Raw genomic sequence first — 13274 nt, 5'->3', positions numbered from 1 at the left:
CAACATTGTCTGGTAGGAATTAGTTCCTGTTCCACTGGTTCTCCCCCTTCCCCCCTCTCTCTTTCTCTGTCACTTTCTCTCTAACTCTCTCTCTTCTCCCTCCCCCAGGTGAATAAGCCAGGTGTGATGCGGGACCAGATCGCTGTTAGTGGGGGTCAGCTGAAGGTCAAGTACCCGTACGAAGACTCCACCTACAACCGCAAGGTCAATGCTATTACCACGACAACACACAACGGCAACAGCACCACCGGACAGACCACCGGTAAACCCTCCCCGGTGACTGGGCTGTCTAAAGAGCGCACCGCCGGACAGACCACCGGTAAACCCGCCCCGGTGTCTGGACTGTCTAAAGAACGCAGCTCAGACAGTACGGGCTCCAGTAAAGGGTCGTCAGAGAGTACCGGACCCTGGGGAGGGAAACTGGTGGGACCCCTGACTCCTGAACAGGCCCTCAGACAGTACCGCTCTCAACTTACTATCCTGGAACAGACTGAGATACACTCCTACCCAGAGGTACACACACACACACACACACACTCACAGACACACATTCACACCAGAGCTCTACAGTGTGACCATTGTACTCTGAAAGTATTCAGACCCCTTCCCTTTTCCCACATTTTGTTACATTACAGCTTTATTCTAAACTGGATTAAATCAAATCTATATACAATACCCGTTAATGGCAAAGCGAAAACAGGTTTTTAGAAATGTTTGCAAATGTATAAAATTTATAAAATGTCAAACTTATTTAAATGAGTATTCAGAGCCTTTGGTATGAGACTCGAAGTTGAGCTCAGGCATTCTTTAATGGAAGACGTTTGGAACCATCAAGACTCTTCCTGGAGCTGGCCGCCTGGAAAAACTGAGAAATAGGCGGAAAAGGGACTCGGTCAGGAAGGTGACCAAGAACTTGATGGTCACTCTGATAGAGTTCCAGAGTTCCTCTGTAGAGATGGGAGAACCTTCCAGAAGGACAACCATTTCTGGAGCACTCCACCAATCAGGCATTTATGGTAGAGTGGCCAGGTGGAAGCCACTCCTCAGTAAAAGGCACATGACAGCCCATTGAGTTTGCCAAAAGGCACCTAAAGACTCTCAGACCATGAGAAACAAGATTCTCTGGTCTGATGAAACCAAGATTGAACTATTAGGCCTGAATGTCAAGCGCCCCTACTCTGAAGCATGGCGGTGGTAGCATCATGCTGTGGGGATGTTCTTCAGAGGCAGGGACTGGGAGACAAGTCAGGATCGAGGTAAAGATGAACGGAGCAAAGTACAGAGAGATCCTTGATGAAAACCTGCTCAGGACCTCAGACTGGGGCGAAGGTTCACCTTCCAACAGGACAACGACCCAAAGCGCACAGCCAAGACAACGCAGGAGTGGCTTCGGGACAAGTCTTGAATGTCCTTGAGGGGCCCAGCCAGAGCCCGGACCTGAACCCGATCTAACATCTCTGGAGAGACCTTTTAACCAGCTGTGCGGTGACACTCCCCATTAGAGGGCGACCGATTATGATTTTTCAGCGCAGATACCGATTATTGGAGGACCAAAAAAGCCGATACCGATTAATCGGCCGATTTATTTATTTTTGCTTATTTATTTGTAATAATGACAATTACAACAATACTGAATGAACACTTATTTTAACTTAATATAATACATCAATAAAATCAATTTAGCCTCAAATAAATAATGAAACATTTTCAATTTGGTTTAAATAATGCAAAAACAAAGTGTTGGAGAAGAAAGTAAAAGTGCAATATCTGCCATGTAAGAATCCTAACGTTTAAGTTCCTTGCTCAGAACATGAGAACAAATGAAAGCTGGTGGGTCCTTTTAACGAGTCTTCAATATTCCCAGGTAAGAAATTTAGGTTGTAGTTATTATAGGAATTATAGGACTATTTCTCTCTATACCATTTGTTTTTCAGTAACCTTTGACTATTGGTTATTCTTATAGACACTTTAGTATTGCCAGTGTAACAGTATAGCTTCTGTCCATCTCCTCGCTCCTCCCTGGGCTTGAACCAGGAACACAACGACAACAGCCACCCTCGAAGCAGCGTTACACATGCAGAGCAAGGGGAACAACCACTCCAAGTCTCAGAGCGAGTGACGTTTGAAACGCTATTAGCGCGCACCCCGCTAACTAGCTAGCCATTTCACATCGGTTACACCAGCCTCATCTCAGGAGTTGATAGGCTTGAAGTCATAAACAGAAGAGCTGCTGGCAAAATGCACGAAAGTGCTGTTTGAATGAATGCTTACGAGCCTGCTTCTGCCAACCACCGCTCAGTCAGATACGTGTATGCTTGTATGCTCAGTCAGATTATATGCAACGCAGGCCACGCTAGATAAACTAGTAATATCATCAAACACACGAAAGTGCTGTTTGAATGAATGTTTACGCGCCTGTTTCTGCCTACCACCGCTCAGTCAGATACTTAGATACTTGTATGCTCAGTCAGATTATATGCAACGCAGGACACACTAGATAATATCTAGTAATACTTGCCTAGTTAAATAAAGGTAAAATAAAATAAAAACCATGTGTAGTTAACTAGTGATTATGATTGATTGTTTTTTATAAGATAAGTTTAATGCTAGCTAGCAACTTACCTTGGCTTACTGCATTCGCATAACAGGCAGTCTCCTCGTGGAGTGCAACGAGAGGCAGGTGGTTATAGCGTTGGACTAGTTAACTGTAAGGTTGCAATATTTGATCCTCCGAGCTGACAAGGTGAAAATCTGTCGTTCTGCCCCTGAACAAGGCAGTTAACCCACTGTTCCTAGGCCGTATTTGAAAATGACAATGTGTTCTTAACTGACTTGCCTAAGATTTCCCTTCACTGGAACTAAGGGGCCTAGCCCAAACCATGAAAAACAGCCCCAGACCATTATGCCTCTTCCACCAAACTTTACAGTTCAAAACAATTTTGGGGGGTCACATACACGTTTAGTAGATGTTATTACGGGTGTAGTGAAATACTTTGATTTCTAGCTCCAACAGTTCAGTAATATCTAGCAATTTCACAACAATACACACATCTAAAGGAATGGAATTAAGAATATATCAAGATTTGGATGAGCAATGTCAGAGTGACAGACTAAGATACTGTAGAATAGTATAGAATACAGTATATACATATGAGATGAGTAATGCAAGATATGTAAACATTATTAAAGAGACCAGTGTTACATTATTAAAGTGGGCCAGTGATTTCAAGTCTATTTATATGGGGCAGCAGCCTCTAATATGCTAGTGATGGCTATTTTACAGTCTGAAGGCCTTGAGATAGAAGCTCATTTTCAGTCTCTCGATCCCAGCTTTGATGCACCTGTGCTGACCTCGCCTTCTGGATGATAGTGGGGTGAACAGGCAGTGGCTCAGGTGGTTGTTGTCCTTGATGATCTTTTTAGCCTTCCTGTGACATCGGGTGGTGTCGGTGTCCTGGAGGGCAGGTAGTTTGCCCCCGGTGATGCGTTGTGCGGACCTCACTACCCTCTGGAGAGCCTTACGATTGTGGGCAGAGAAGTTGCCGTACCAGACGGTGATACAGCCCGACAGGATGCTCTCATATGCATACGTATATACTGTACTCTATATCATCGACTGCATCCTTATGTAATACATGTATCACTAGCCACTTTAACTATGCCACTTTGTTTACATACTCATCTCATATGTATATACTGTACTCGATATCATCTACTGTATCTTGCCTATGCTGCTCTGTACCATCACTCATTCATATATCCTTATGTACATATTCTTTATCCCCTTACACTGTGTATAAGACAGTAGTTTTGGAATTGTTATTTAGATTACTTGTTCGTTATTACTGCATTGTCGGAACTAGAAGCATAAGCATTTCGCTACACTCGCATTAACATCTGCTAACCATGTGTATGTGACAAATAAAATTTGATTTGATTTGAAACACTCACACACACTGAGACACAGACAAACACACACACACTGAGACACAGACAAACACACACACACTGAGACAAACACACTGAGACACAGACAAACACACACACACTGAGACACAGACAAACACACACACAAACATGTATTTTGTTACATTAAAACAATTCTGTGATTAATTTGTTAATAGTATTATGGTTCCAACAGGTGTATTTCCTGGGTCCCAACGCTAAGAAGCGTCCTGCAGTCGCTGGGGGCAACAACAATGGGGGTTTTGATGACGAGCAGGGCGGGTACATCCATGTACCCCACGATCACCTGGCCTTCAGATACGAGTTCCTCAAAGTCATCGGCAAGGGCAGCTTCGGACAGGTAACGCTTTAACCTCTGACCCCTGGACCCAGTTAATTTCCCCCTCATCTTTTCTCTTCATGTTTCCTTAACTTAATTAGTTGCACAAAACCTTTTAAGGCATATTTCCCCCTTAAATGAAGTGAAACGTTTTTATATTTTTGATTATTTAACCTTTATTTAACTAGGCAAGTCAGTTAAGATCAAATTGTTATTTACAATGATTTCCTACCAAGAGGCAATAGGCCCATGAGGTCTCTTAATGGCTTCATTCAGTATGGATATCAATGTAAACTGCATTTGTGGAGGTGAATGTTGCTTTCATCAGCTCTGGTTACAAAAGGAAAATATCAACCAGCTAGCTACTTAGCTATTCAATGAAAAGTGCACAATCAATGCTGGGTAGTTCGCTATAGCTACTTTGTGAGCTAGCTGGCTAGTTAGCTATAGCTACTCTGTGAGCTAGCTGGCTAGTTAGCTATAGCTACTCTGTGAGCTAGCTGGCTAGAGTTAGCTGGCTAGTTAGCTACTCTGTGAGCTAGCTGGCTAGTTAGCTACTCTGTGAGCTAGCTTCATGTACTAGAAAGGAATAAAAACAAGTTGAGGAAAAGCAACTACAAGAAACGTGTTTTATCTTCTGAATCAATTTGTTTCTCCTGTCTTGAATATAGAAGTTATGTTTTGCGATCTCCCAAAATAAAGGCAATCTCTTTGGGGAGACTTTGTCAATGAACCAGGTCGTCTCCATGGTAACCAGAGACTCTTTCTGCAGTACTTGCCTTCAAACTACCGTAAAACCCTTAAATTGTGCCCTTACCTAGGGAAATGTTAGTAACACCCTTAACTTCTTGCGTCGAGCCATCCGGGATCGTGAATACACCCTCAAGCTCATTACCATAACTATTCATGAAAATCGCAAATGAAATTAATATGCTAGCTCTCAAGCTTAGCCTTTTGTTAACAACACTGTCATCTTAGATTTTCAAAATATGCTTCTCAACCATAGCAAAACAAGCGCACCTAGCATAGCATTTAGCGTTAGCATTAGCAGGCAACATTTTCACAAAAAACAGAAAATCATTCAAATAAAATCATTACCTTTGAAGAACTTCAGATGTTTTCAATGAGGAGACTCTCAGTTAGATAGCAAATGCTCAGTTTTTCCTGAAAGATTATTTGTTTAGGAGAAATCACTCCGTTTGGTGCGTCACGTTTAGCTACGAAAAAAACCTGTATCCAGGAGTGTAATTATCCCCGCAGCTCATTAGCATAACACAACGTTAACTATTCATGAAAATCGCAAATGAAATGAAATTAATATGCTAGCTCTCAAGCTTAGCCTTTTGTTAACAAAACTGTCATCTCAGATTTTCAAAATATGCTCCTCAACCATTGCAAAATAAGCATTTGTGTAACAGCTGGCGCGGCTAGCGTAGCATTTAGCGTTAGCATCAGCAGACAACATTTTCACAAAAACCAGAAAATCATTCAAATAAAATCATTACCTTTGAAGAACTTCAGATGTTTTCAATGAGGAGACTCTCAGTTAGATAGCAAATGCTCAGTTTTTCCTGAAAGATGATTTGTTTAGGAGAAATTGCTCCGTTTGGTGCGTCATGTTTGGCTACCAAAAAAAAAACAAATTCAGTCTTCAAAACGCCTAACTTTTTTCCAAATTAGTCCATAATATCGACTGAAACATGGTAAACGTTGTTTAGAATCAATCCTCAAGGTGTTTTTCACATATCTCTTCATGATATATCGTTCGTTGAAAGCCTTCTCTCTCCTCTCAATCACTGGATGACTGCGTGCAGCTTGTAGATTACGCACCAATTTAGACAAAGGACACTGGGCGGACCCCTGGAAAATGTAGTCTCTTATGGCCAATCTTCCAATGATATGCCTACAAATACGTCACAATGCTGCAGACACCTTGGAGAAACGATAGGAAGGGCAGGCTCATTCCCGGCGCATTCACAGCCATATAAGGAGACAATAGAAAACAGAGCTTCGAAAATTCTGCCCATTTCCTGGTTGAAGTATCATCTTGGTTTCGCCTGTAGCATGAGTTCTGTGGCACTCACAGACAATATCTTTGCAGATTTGGAAACCTTAGAGTGTTTTCTTTCCAAAGCTGCCAATTATATGCATAGTCGAGCATCTTTTCGTGACAAAATATTGCGCTTAGAACGGGCACGTTTTTTTATCCATAAATTAAAAGAGCGCCCCCTATATCCAAGAAGTTAAACAATTAAACAAGGGGAAATGATTCCTGAAGACCTAGACAACCAGGTGAGGGGAGTTCCTTACTGAGACCTGGACAACCAGGTGAGGGGAGTTCCTTACTGAGACCTAGACAACCAGGTGAGGGGAGTTCCTTACTGAGACCTAGACAACCAGGTGAGGGGAGATCCTTACTGAGACCTAGACAACCAGGTGAGGGGAGTTCCTTACTGAGACCTGGACAACCAGGTGAGGGGAGTTCCTTACTGAGACCTGGACAACCAGGTGAGGGGAGTTCCTTACTGAGACCTAGACAACCAGGTGAGGAGAGTTCCTTACTGAGACCTAGACAACCAGGTGAGGGGAGTTCCTTACTGAGACCTAGACAACCAGGTGAGGGGAGTTCCTTACTGAGACCTAGACAACCAGGTGAGGGGAGATCCTTACTGAGACCTAGACAACCAGGTGAGGGGAGATCCTTACTGAGACCTAGACAACCAGGTGAGGAGAGTTCCTTACTGAGACCTAGACAACCAGGTGAGGAGAGTTCCTTACTGAGACCTAGACAACCAGGTGAGGGGAGTTCCTTACTGAGACCTAGACAACCAGGTGAGGGGAGTTCCTTACTGAGACCTAGACAACCAGGTGAGGGGAGTTCCTTACTGAGACCTAGACAACCAGGTGAGGAGAGTTCCTTACTGAGACCTAGACAACCAGGTGAGGGGAGTTCCTTACTGAGACAACCAGGTGAGGGGAGTTCCTTACTAAGACCTAGAAAACCAGGTGAAGGGGAGTTCCTTACTGAGACCTAGACAACCAGGTGAGGGGAGTTCCTTACTGAGACCTAGAAAACCAGGTGAAGGGGAGTTCCTTACTGAGACCTAGACAACCAGGTGAGGGGAGTTCCTTACTAATCAGTGATCTCCTTGGTATCAAACTACAAGTGAAACACTTAAGAGGTTTTATGCAACCTGACCCTTAACCCATGAACCCTAACCCTAGTCCCCTCAAGGTGCTACAAGAGCCTATTGGTTGGTTTTTGATTGATTACCTGATAGATGTATTGATGGGATAACTGACGTATTGACAAATATATATTGATCTGATGACCAGGTGGCGAAGGTGTACGACCACAAGCTGCAGCAGCACCTGGCTCTGAAGATGGTCCGTAACGAGAAGCGTTTCCACCGCCAAGCCCAGGAAGAAATACGTATCCTCGAGCACCTCCGTAAGCAGGACCGCTCCGGAACCATGAACGCCGTCCACATGCTAGAACACTTCACCTTCAGAAACCACATCTGCATGACCTTTGAACTGCTCAGCATGAACCTGTATGAGCTGATCAAGAGGAATAAGTTCCAGGGCTTCAGTCTGCCGCTGGTCAGGAAGTTTGCCCACAGCATCCTGCAGTGTCTGGAGGCTTTGAACCGACACCGGATCATCCACTGTGACCTGAAGCCGGAGAATATACTGCTGAAACAGCAGGGACGGAGTGGAATCAAGGTGAGGATGGGATGACTATACACACACACACTACACACTACACACACACACACTACACACACACTACACACACACACTACACAGCAGGGGCGGAGTGGAATCAAGGTGAGGATGGGACGACTATACACACACACACTACACACACACACTACACACACACACTACACACACACACACTACACACACACACTACACACACACACACTACACAGACACTACACACACACACTACACACTACACACACACACACTACACACACACACTACACACACACTACACAGACACTACACACACACACTACACACACACACACTACACACACACACTACACACACACTACACAGCAGGGGCGGAGTGGAATCAAGGTGAGGATGGGACGACTATACACACTACATAAACAGGAAACACTACACACACTACACACAGACACAGAAAGAAACACACACAGGATTTGCTCCTTGCCTTGCTATTTCTGTGTCTGACTCGGTCTCTCTGTCCAGGTGATAGACTTTGGTTCGTCATGTTTCCATCACCAGCGTGTCTACACGTACATCCAGTCCCGCTTCTACCGTGCCCCTGAGGTCATCCTGGGGTCACGCTACGGTCTCCCCATTGACATGTGGTCATTTGGCTGTATCCTGGCTGAGCTGCTGACAGGGTATCCCATGTTCCCAGGCGAGGACGAGGGGGACCAGCTGGCCTGTGTCATGGAGCTACTGGGCATGCCCCCTACCAAGCTGCTGGAGCAAGCCAAGAGGGCTAAGAACTTCATCTCCTCCAAGGGCCACCCGCGCTACTGCGGGGCTAACACCTTGCCCAGTGGGGCCACGGTGTTCACGGGCTCCCGCTCGCGCAGGGGGAAGCTCCGGGGTCCCCCTGCCAGTAAAGAGTGGAGCGCGGCCCTGAAGGGATGTGAAGATCTCACCTTTACAGACTTTATTAAGAGGTGTCTAGACTGGGACCCTTCCAGCAGACTGACCCCTAGTCAGGCCCTCAGACACCCCTGGCTCTACCGACGCCTGCCTAAGCCCCTGGCCCCCGCCGCTGGAGAGAAGAAGGGAGCGGCAGAACACCACTCTACCTCCTTCCCATCCATCCTGCCGGCTAAAGGAGGGAGCGGCACAGCGGCAAATCACAAACTGAGAGCCAACATGATGGGAGACTCAGCAGGGTCCATACCCCTCCGCACCGTGCTGCCCAAACTGGTCTCATAGACAGGTGGAGAGAGGGACAGAACCAGGAGGTTTTAAATTAGTTGGGTTGTTCTTTTCTCTTTTGGTTTTCTGTGTTTTTAATTATTTTGGAACGTGTGGACACTCCAGGTGTTGATTTAGAATTGTATCTGATGAACGGCCGTTGGACAGACTATATAAAGGTGTTTACAGCAGGATAACTGACTCAGTGATTTACTACATAGACACCTTAGAGCAGCTCTGGCCCTGCTGCTCTCCTACCTCTTCATTCATTACAGGTCTAGACCAGTCCCTGATGAGGGGAATCACCCACCTGGTGTCCCAGGTCTAAACCAGTCCCTGATTAGAGGGGAATCACCCACCTGGTGTCCCAGGTCTAGACCCTGATTAGAGGGGAATCACCCACCTGGTGTCCCAGGTCTAGACCCTGATTAGAGGGGAATCACCCACCTGGTGTCCCAGGTCTAGACCCTGATTAGAGGGGAATCACCCACCTGGTGTCCCAGGTCTAGACCCTGATTAGAGGGGAATCACCCACCTGGTGTCCCAGGTCTAAATTAGGCCCTGATTAGAGGGGAATCACCCACCTGGTGTCCCAGGTCTAAACTAGTCCCTGATTAGAGGAGAATCACCCACCTGGTGTCCCTGGTCTAAACCAGTCCCTGATGAGAGGGGAATCACCCACCTGGTGTCCCAGGTCTAGACCCTGATGAGAGGAGAATCACCCACCTGGTGTCCCAGGTCTAAATTAGGCCCTGATGAGAGGGGAATCACCCACCTGGTGTCCCAGGTCTAGACCCTGATGAGAGGAGAATCACCCACCTGGTGTCCCAGGTCTAGACCCTGATTAGAGGAGAATCACCCACCTGGTGTCCCTGGTCTAAACCAGTCCCTGATGAGAGGGGAATCACCCACCTGGTGTCCCAGGTCTAGACCCTGATGAGAGGAGAATCACCCACCTGGTGTCCCTGGTCTAAACCAGTCCCTGATGAGAGGAGAATCACCCACCTGGTGTCCCAGGTCTAGACCCTGATGAGAGGAGAATCACCCACCTGGTGTCCCTGGTCTAAACCAGTCCCTGATGAGAGGAGAATCACCCACCTGGTGTCCCAGGTCTAGACCCTGATGAGAGGAGAACAGTGGCGCTGGCTTGGAGCTCCAGGGTCCTAGAGGTCATAGCTGGTCTACATGTTATTCTATGGGTTTAATCAGCCAGGGTCAGCTGTTTTCATCTCCAGTGTGTTTTGCTGTACAGCAGGTTTCTCAAACTCGGTCCCGGGGCCCCTCTTGGGTACACAGTGGTTGTTGTCCTAGCACGACACAGCTGACTGAAATAATCAAAGCTTGACGATGAGTTGGTTATTTGAATCGGCTATGTAGTGCTAGGACAACAACTAAAACATGTGTATACACACACATATGTCTGCCCTTGTTTGTGTGGTGTAGTGTCTATATATATATATATATATATATATATATAAGGGCTAAAGGAGATCTGTTGGATCATGTAGCAACAACCAGCTTATAAAAACCATTGAATCATGTTGATGAGAGGTCCTTCTGAGGAAACACGGACCTCTCTGCTCCTACATGTTAATGAGACACGAACCTCTCTGCTCCTATATGTTAATGAGACAGGAACCTCTGCTCCTACATGTTGATGAGACAGGAACCTCTCTGCTCCTACATGTTAATGAGACACGAACCTCTCTGCTCCTATATGTTAATGAGACAGGAACCTCTGCTGCTACATGTTGATGAGACAGGAACCTCTCTGCTCCTACATGTTGATGAGACAGGAACCTCTCTGCTCCTACATGTTGATGAGACAGGAACCTCTCTGCTCCTACATGTTGATGAGACAGGAACCTCTCTGCTCCTACATGTTGATGAGACAGGAACCTCTCTGCTCCTACATGTTGATGAGACAGGAACCTCTCTGCTCCTACATGTTGATGAGATAGGAACCTCTCTGCACCTACATGTTGATGAGACAGGAACCTCTCTGCACCTACATGTTGATGAGACAGGAACCTCTCTGCTCCTACATGTTGATGAGATAGGAACCTCTCTGCACCTACATGTTGATGAGACAGGAACCTCTCTGCTCCTACATGTTGATGAGATAGGAACCTCTCTGCACCTACATGTTGATGAGATAGGAACCTCTCTGCACCTACATGTTGATGAGACAGGAACCTCTCTGCACCTACATGTTGATGAGACAGGAACCTCTCTGCACCTACATGTTGATGAGACAGGAACCTCTCTGCTCCTACATGTTGATGAGATAGGAACCTCTCTGCACCTACATGTTGATGAGACAGGAACCTCTCTGCTCCTACATGTTGATGAGATAGGAACCTCTCTGCACCTACATGTTGATGAGACAGGAACCTCTCTGCTCCTACATGTTGATGAGATAGGAACCTCTCTGCACCTACACTCCTGCACAGAAAAATATCTTTCATCACAGACCACCTCGTTAGATCATTGAGCTGAGCCAGAGACTGGGCTATCTCTCTGCTAAATCACAATGTTTATTAAATCATTGTGTCCAGAGTTGTTTATCTCTCGTTATCGCTCCCTGTTGGTATGTGGTGGGGGGAGGAGAGGGAGAGTGCGGCTCTTTAACACTAATGTGGGTATATCTCTGTCGTTTACAGTAGCCTGGGGAGGGATGTTACATGTAGGAAGCAGCCTGGGGAGGGAGGGATGGATATTACACTGAAAGGCGAGAGGAAAGAAGTAGCACATGCCACACCTCCCTGTCACTCAGTGGTCCCTATGGAGCCTGCCGTGGTTGCCATGGTGTTGTCGGGGAGGGGCAGTAGGAGAAGGAGACAGAAGAGTGACATCATACTCTCTGTCAGCTCCAGGGCTTTATCATTGACGTGAAAGCGTTCAGAACGTTGCAGATAGAAATAGATTAACTACAGCTGGAACGATTCCCTGTTCTACATAACAGACCTGACCATGTTTGTTCTACACAATACATTTCTACATCCTGAGATGGGTGGAGGCTGATTTAAAAGATGTTCTCGCTCTCAAGGGGCTTTATTGGCATGGGAAACATGTTTACAAGTGAGAAATATTAAACAAAAGGTGAAACATCAACAACAAAACGATTAGAATTTAACAGTAAACATTGCACTCAAAAAGGTTTTTACAAAAATATCAACATTTCAAATGTTTTTCTTTTTCTTTTCAAATTCTTTGTGTTTCTGTTTGAAATATGTATCTGTAATGTGGTTATACATTTAGCATGAGGTCAGGAAGTGCAGCTCAGTCTCTCACTCTCAGGGCTCTGGCAGACAAAGATCACGGACACTGCTGATACTCTTAGACACACACATTGTGTTAATGGTGCTGTCACTACACACACACACACACACACAGACGACATGTATGCATCAGGTGCATGTTGTATGGACCAGGTCGCAGAGGTTATAGTTCAGGGTTCAACCTCCTTTACTCAACAACACTGTCAGGGTTTGTTTTTATTTGGACTTTTCCTGTATGTCTTCCTTTCTTCTTTATTTTTTTATAGAAATGTTTTTTTTTATAGTTTTTTGTTACTCAAGACGAGAGGTTTTTAAAAGCATAAATGAAGGTGACGATGTGTTTATAGCGTTAGCGGTGGTGATGTGTGTTGTAGGCTGTTTCAGCATGATGGAATCACATGAAACTGTTTCAACACTGAGATGAAGACCTACTGTTAACCGGTGAGCTGTAATAAAATATTAACTGAACGGGCATGTTCCTCATATTTCTGTCCTGTTGTGTCGGTGTACACTGCTACACACCACATTTCCTCTCCCCAGCAGTGGGTGCGTGTGTATGTGTGTGGGTGTGGTATGGTATGGTGGGTTGGGTGGGCAACTGACCCTCACAGCCCCTCCTTATAACGCAGCTGCTCTGCCCATGTAGGCACGTACTCAGCTGTGTGCACCATGAGATCCTGCTGAGTCTCTATATGGTCAGCAGGATAAAACTTATTACAGAGTTCAGAGCACGGACATGTCTTAACTACCGAGCCCCTTGTAGGACGTTAGTCTTAACTACCGAG

General features: G+C 45.7%; 1 protein-coding gene across 1 annotated transcript in view; it reads left to right on the top strand.

Annotated features, from left to right (window-relative positions):
* dyrk3 (dual specificity tyrosine phosphorylation regulated kinase 3) overlaps positions 1-12961 on the top strand; it is a 30514-nt gene extending 17553 nt beyond the window's left edge. The window contains exons 2-5 of the mRNA XM_031825865.1: positions 109-513; positions 4142-4306; positions 7622-8011; positions 8513-12961. Coding sequence (XP_031681725.1) covers positions 109-513; positions 4142-4306; positions 7622-8011; positions 8513-9226 — 1674 coding nt within the window. The 3' untranslated portion in view covers positions 9227-12961. The remainder of the gene's footprint in view (positions 1-108; positions 514-4141; positions 4307-7621; positions 8012-8512) is intronic.
* Positions 12962-13274: the final 313 nt, after the last annotated feature.

Source organism: Oncorhynchus kisutch, linkage group LG5 (assembly GCF_002021735.2).
Source record: "Oncorhynchus kisutch isolate 150728-3 linkage group LG5, Okis_V2, whole genome shotgun sequence".
Classification (NCBI taxonomy): domain Eukaryota; kingdom Metazoa; phylum Chordata; class Actinopteri; order Salmoniformes; family Salmonidae; genus Oncorhynchus; species Oncorhynchus kisutch.
This window is presented reverse-complemented; position numbering and strand designations above follow the sequence as displayed.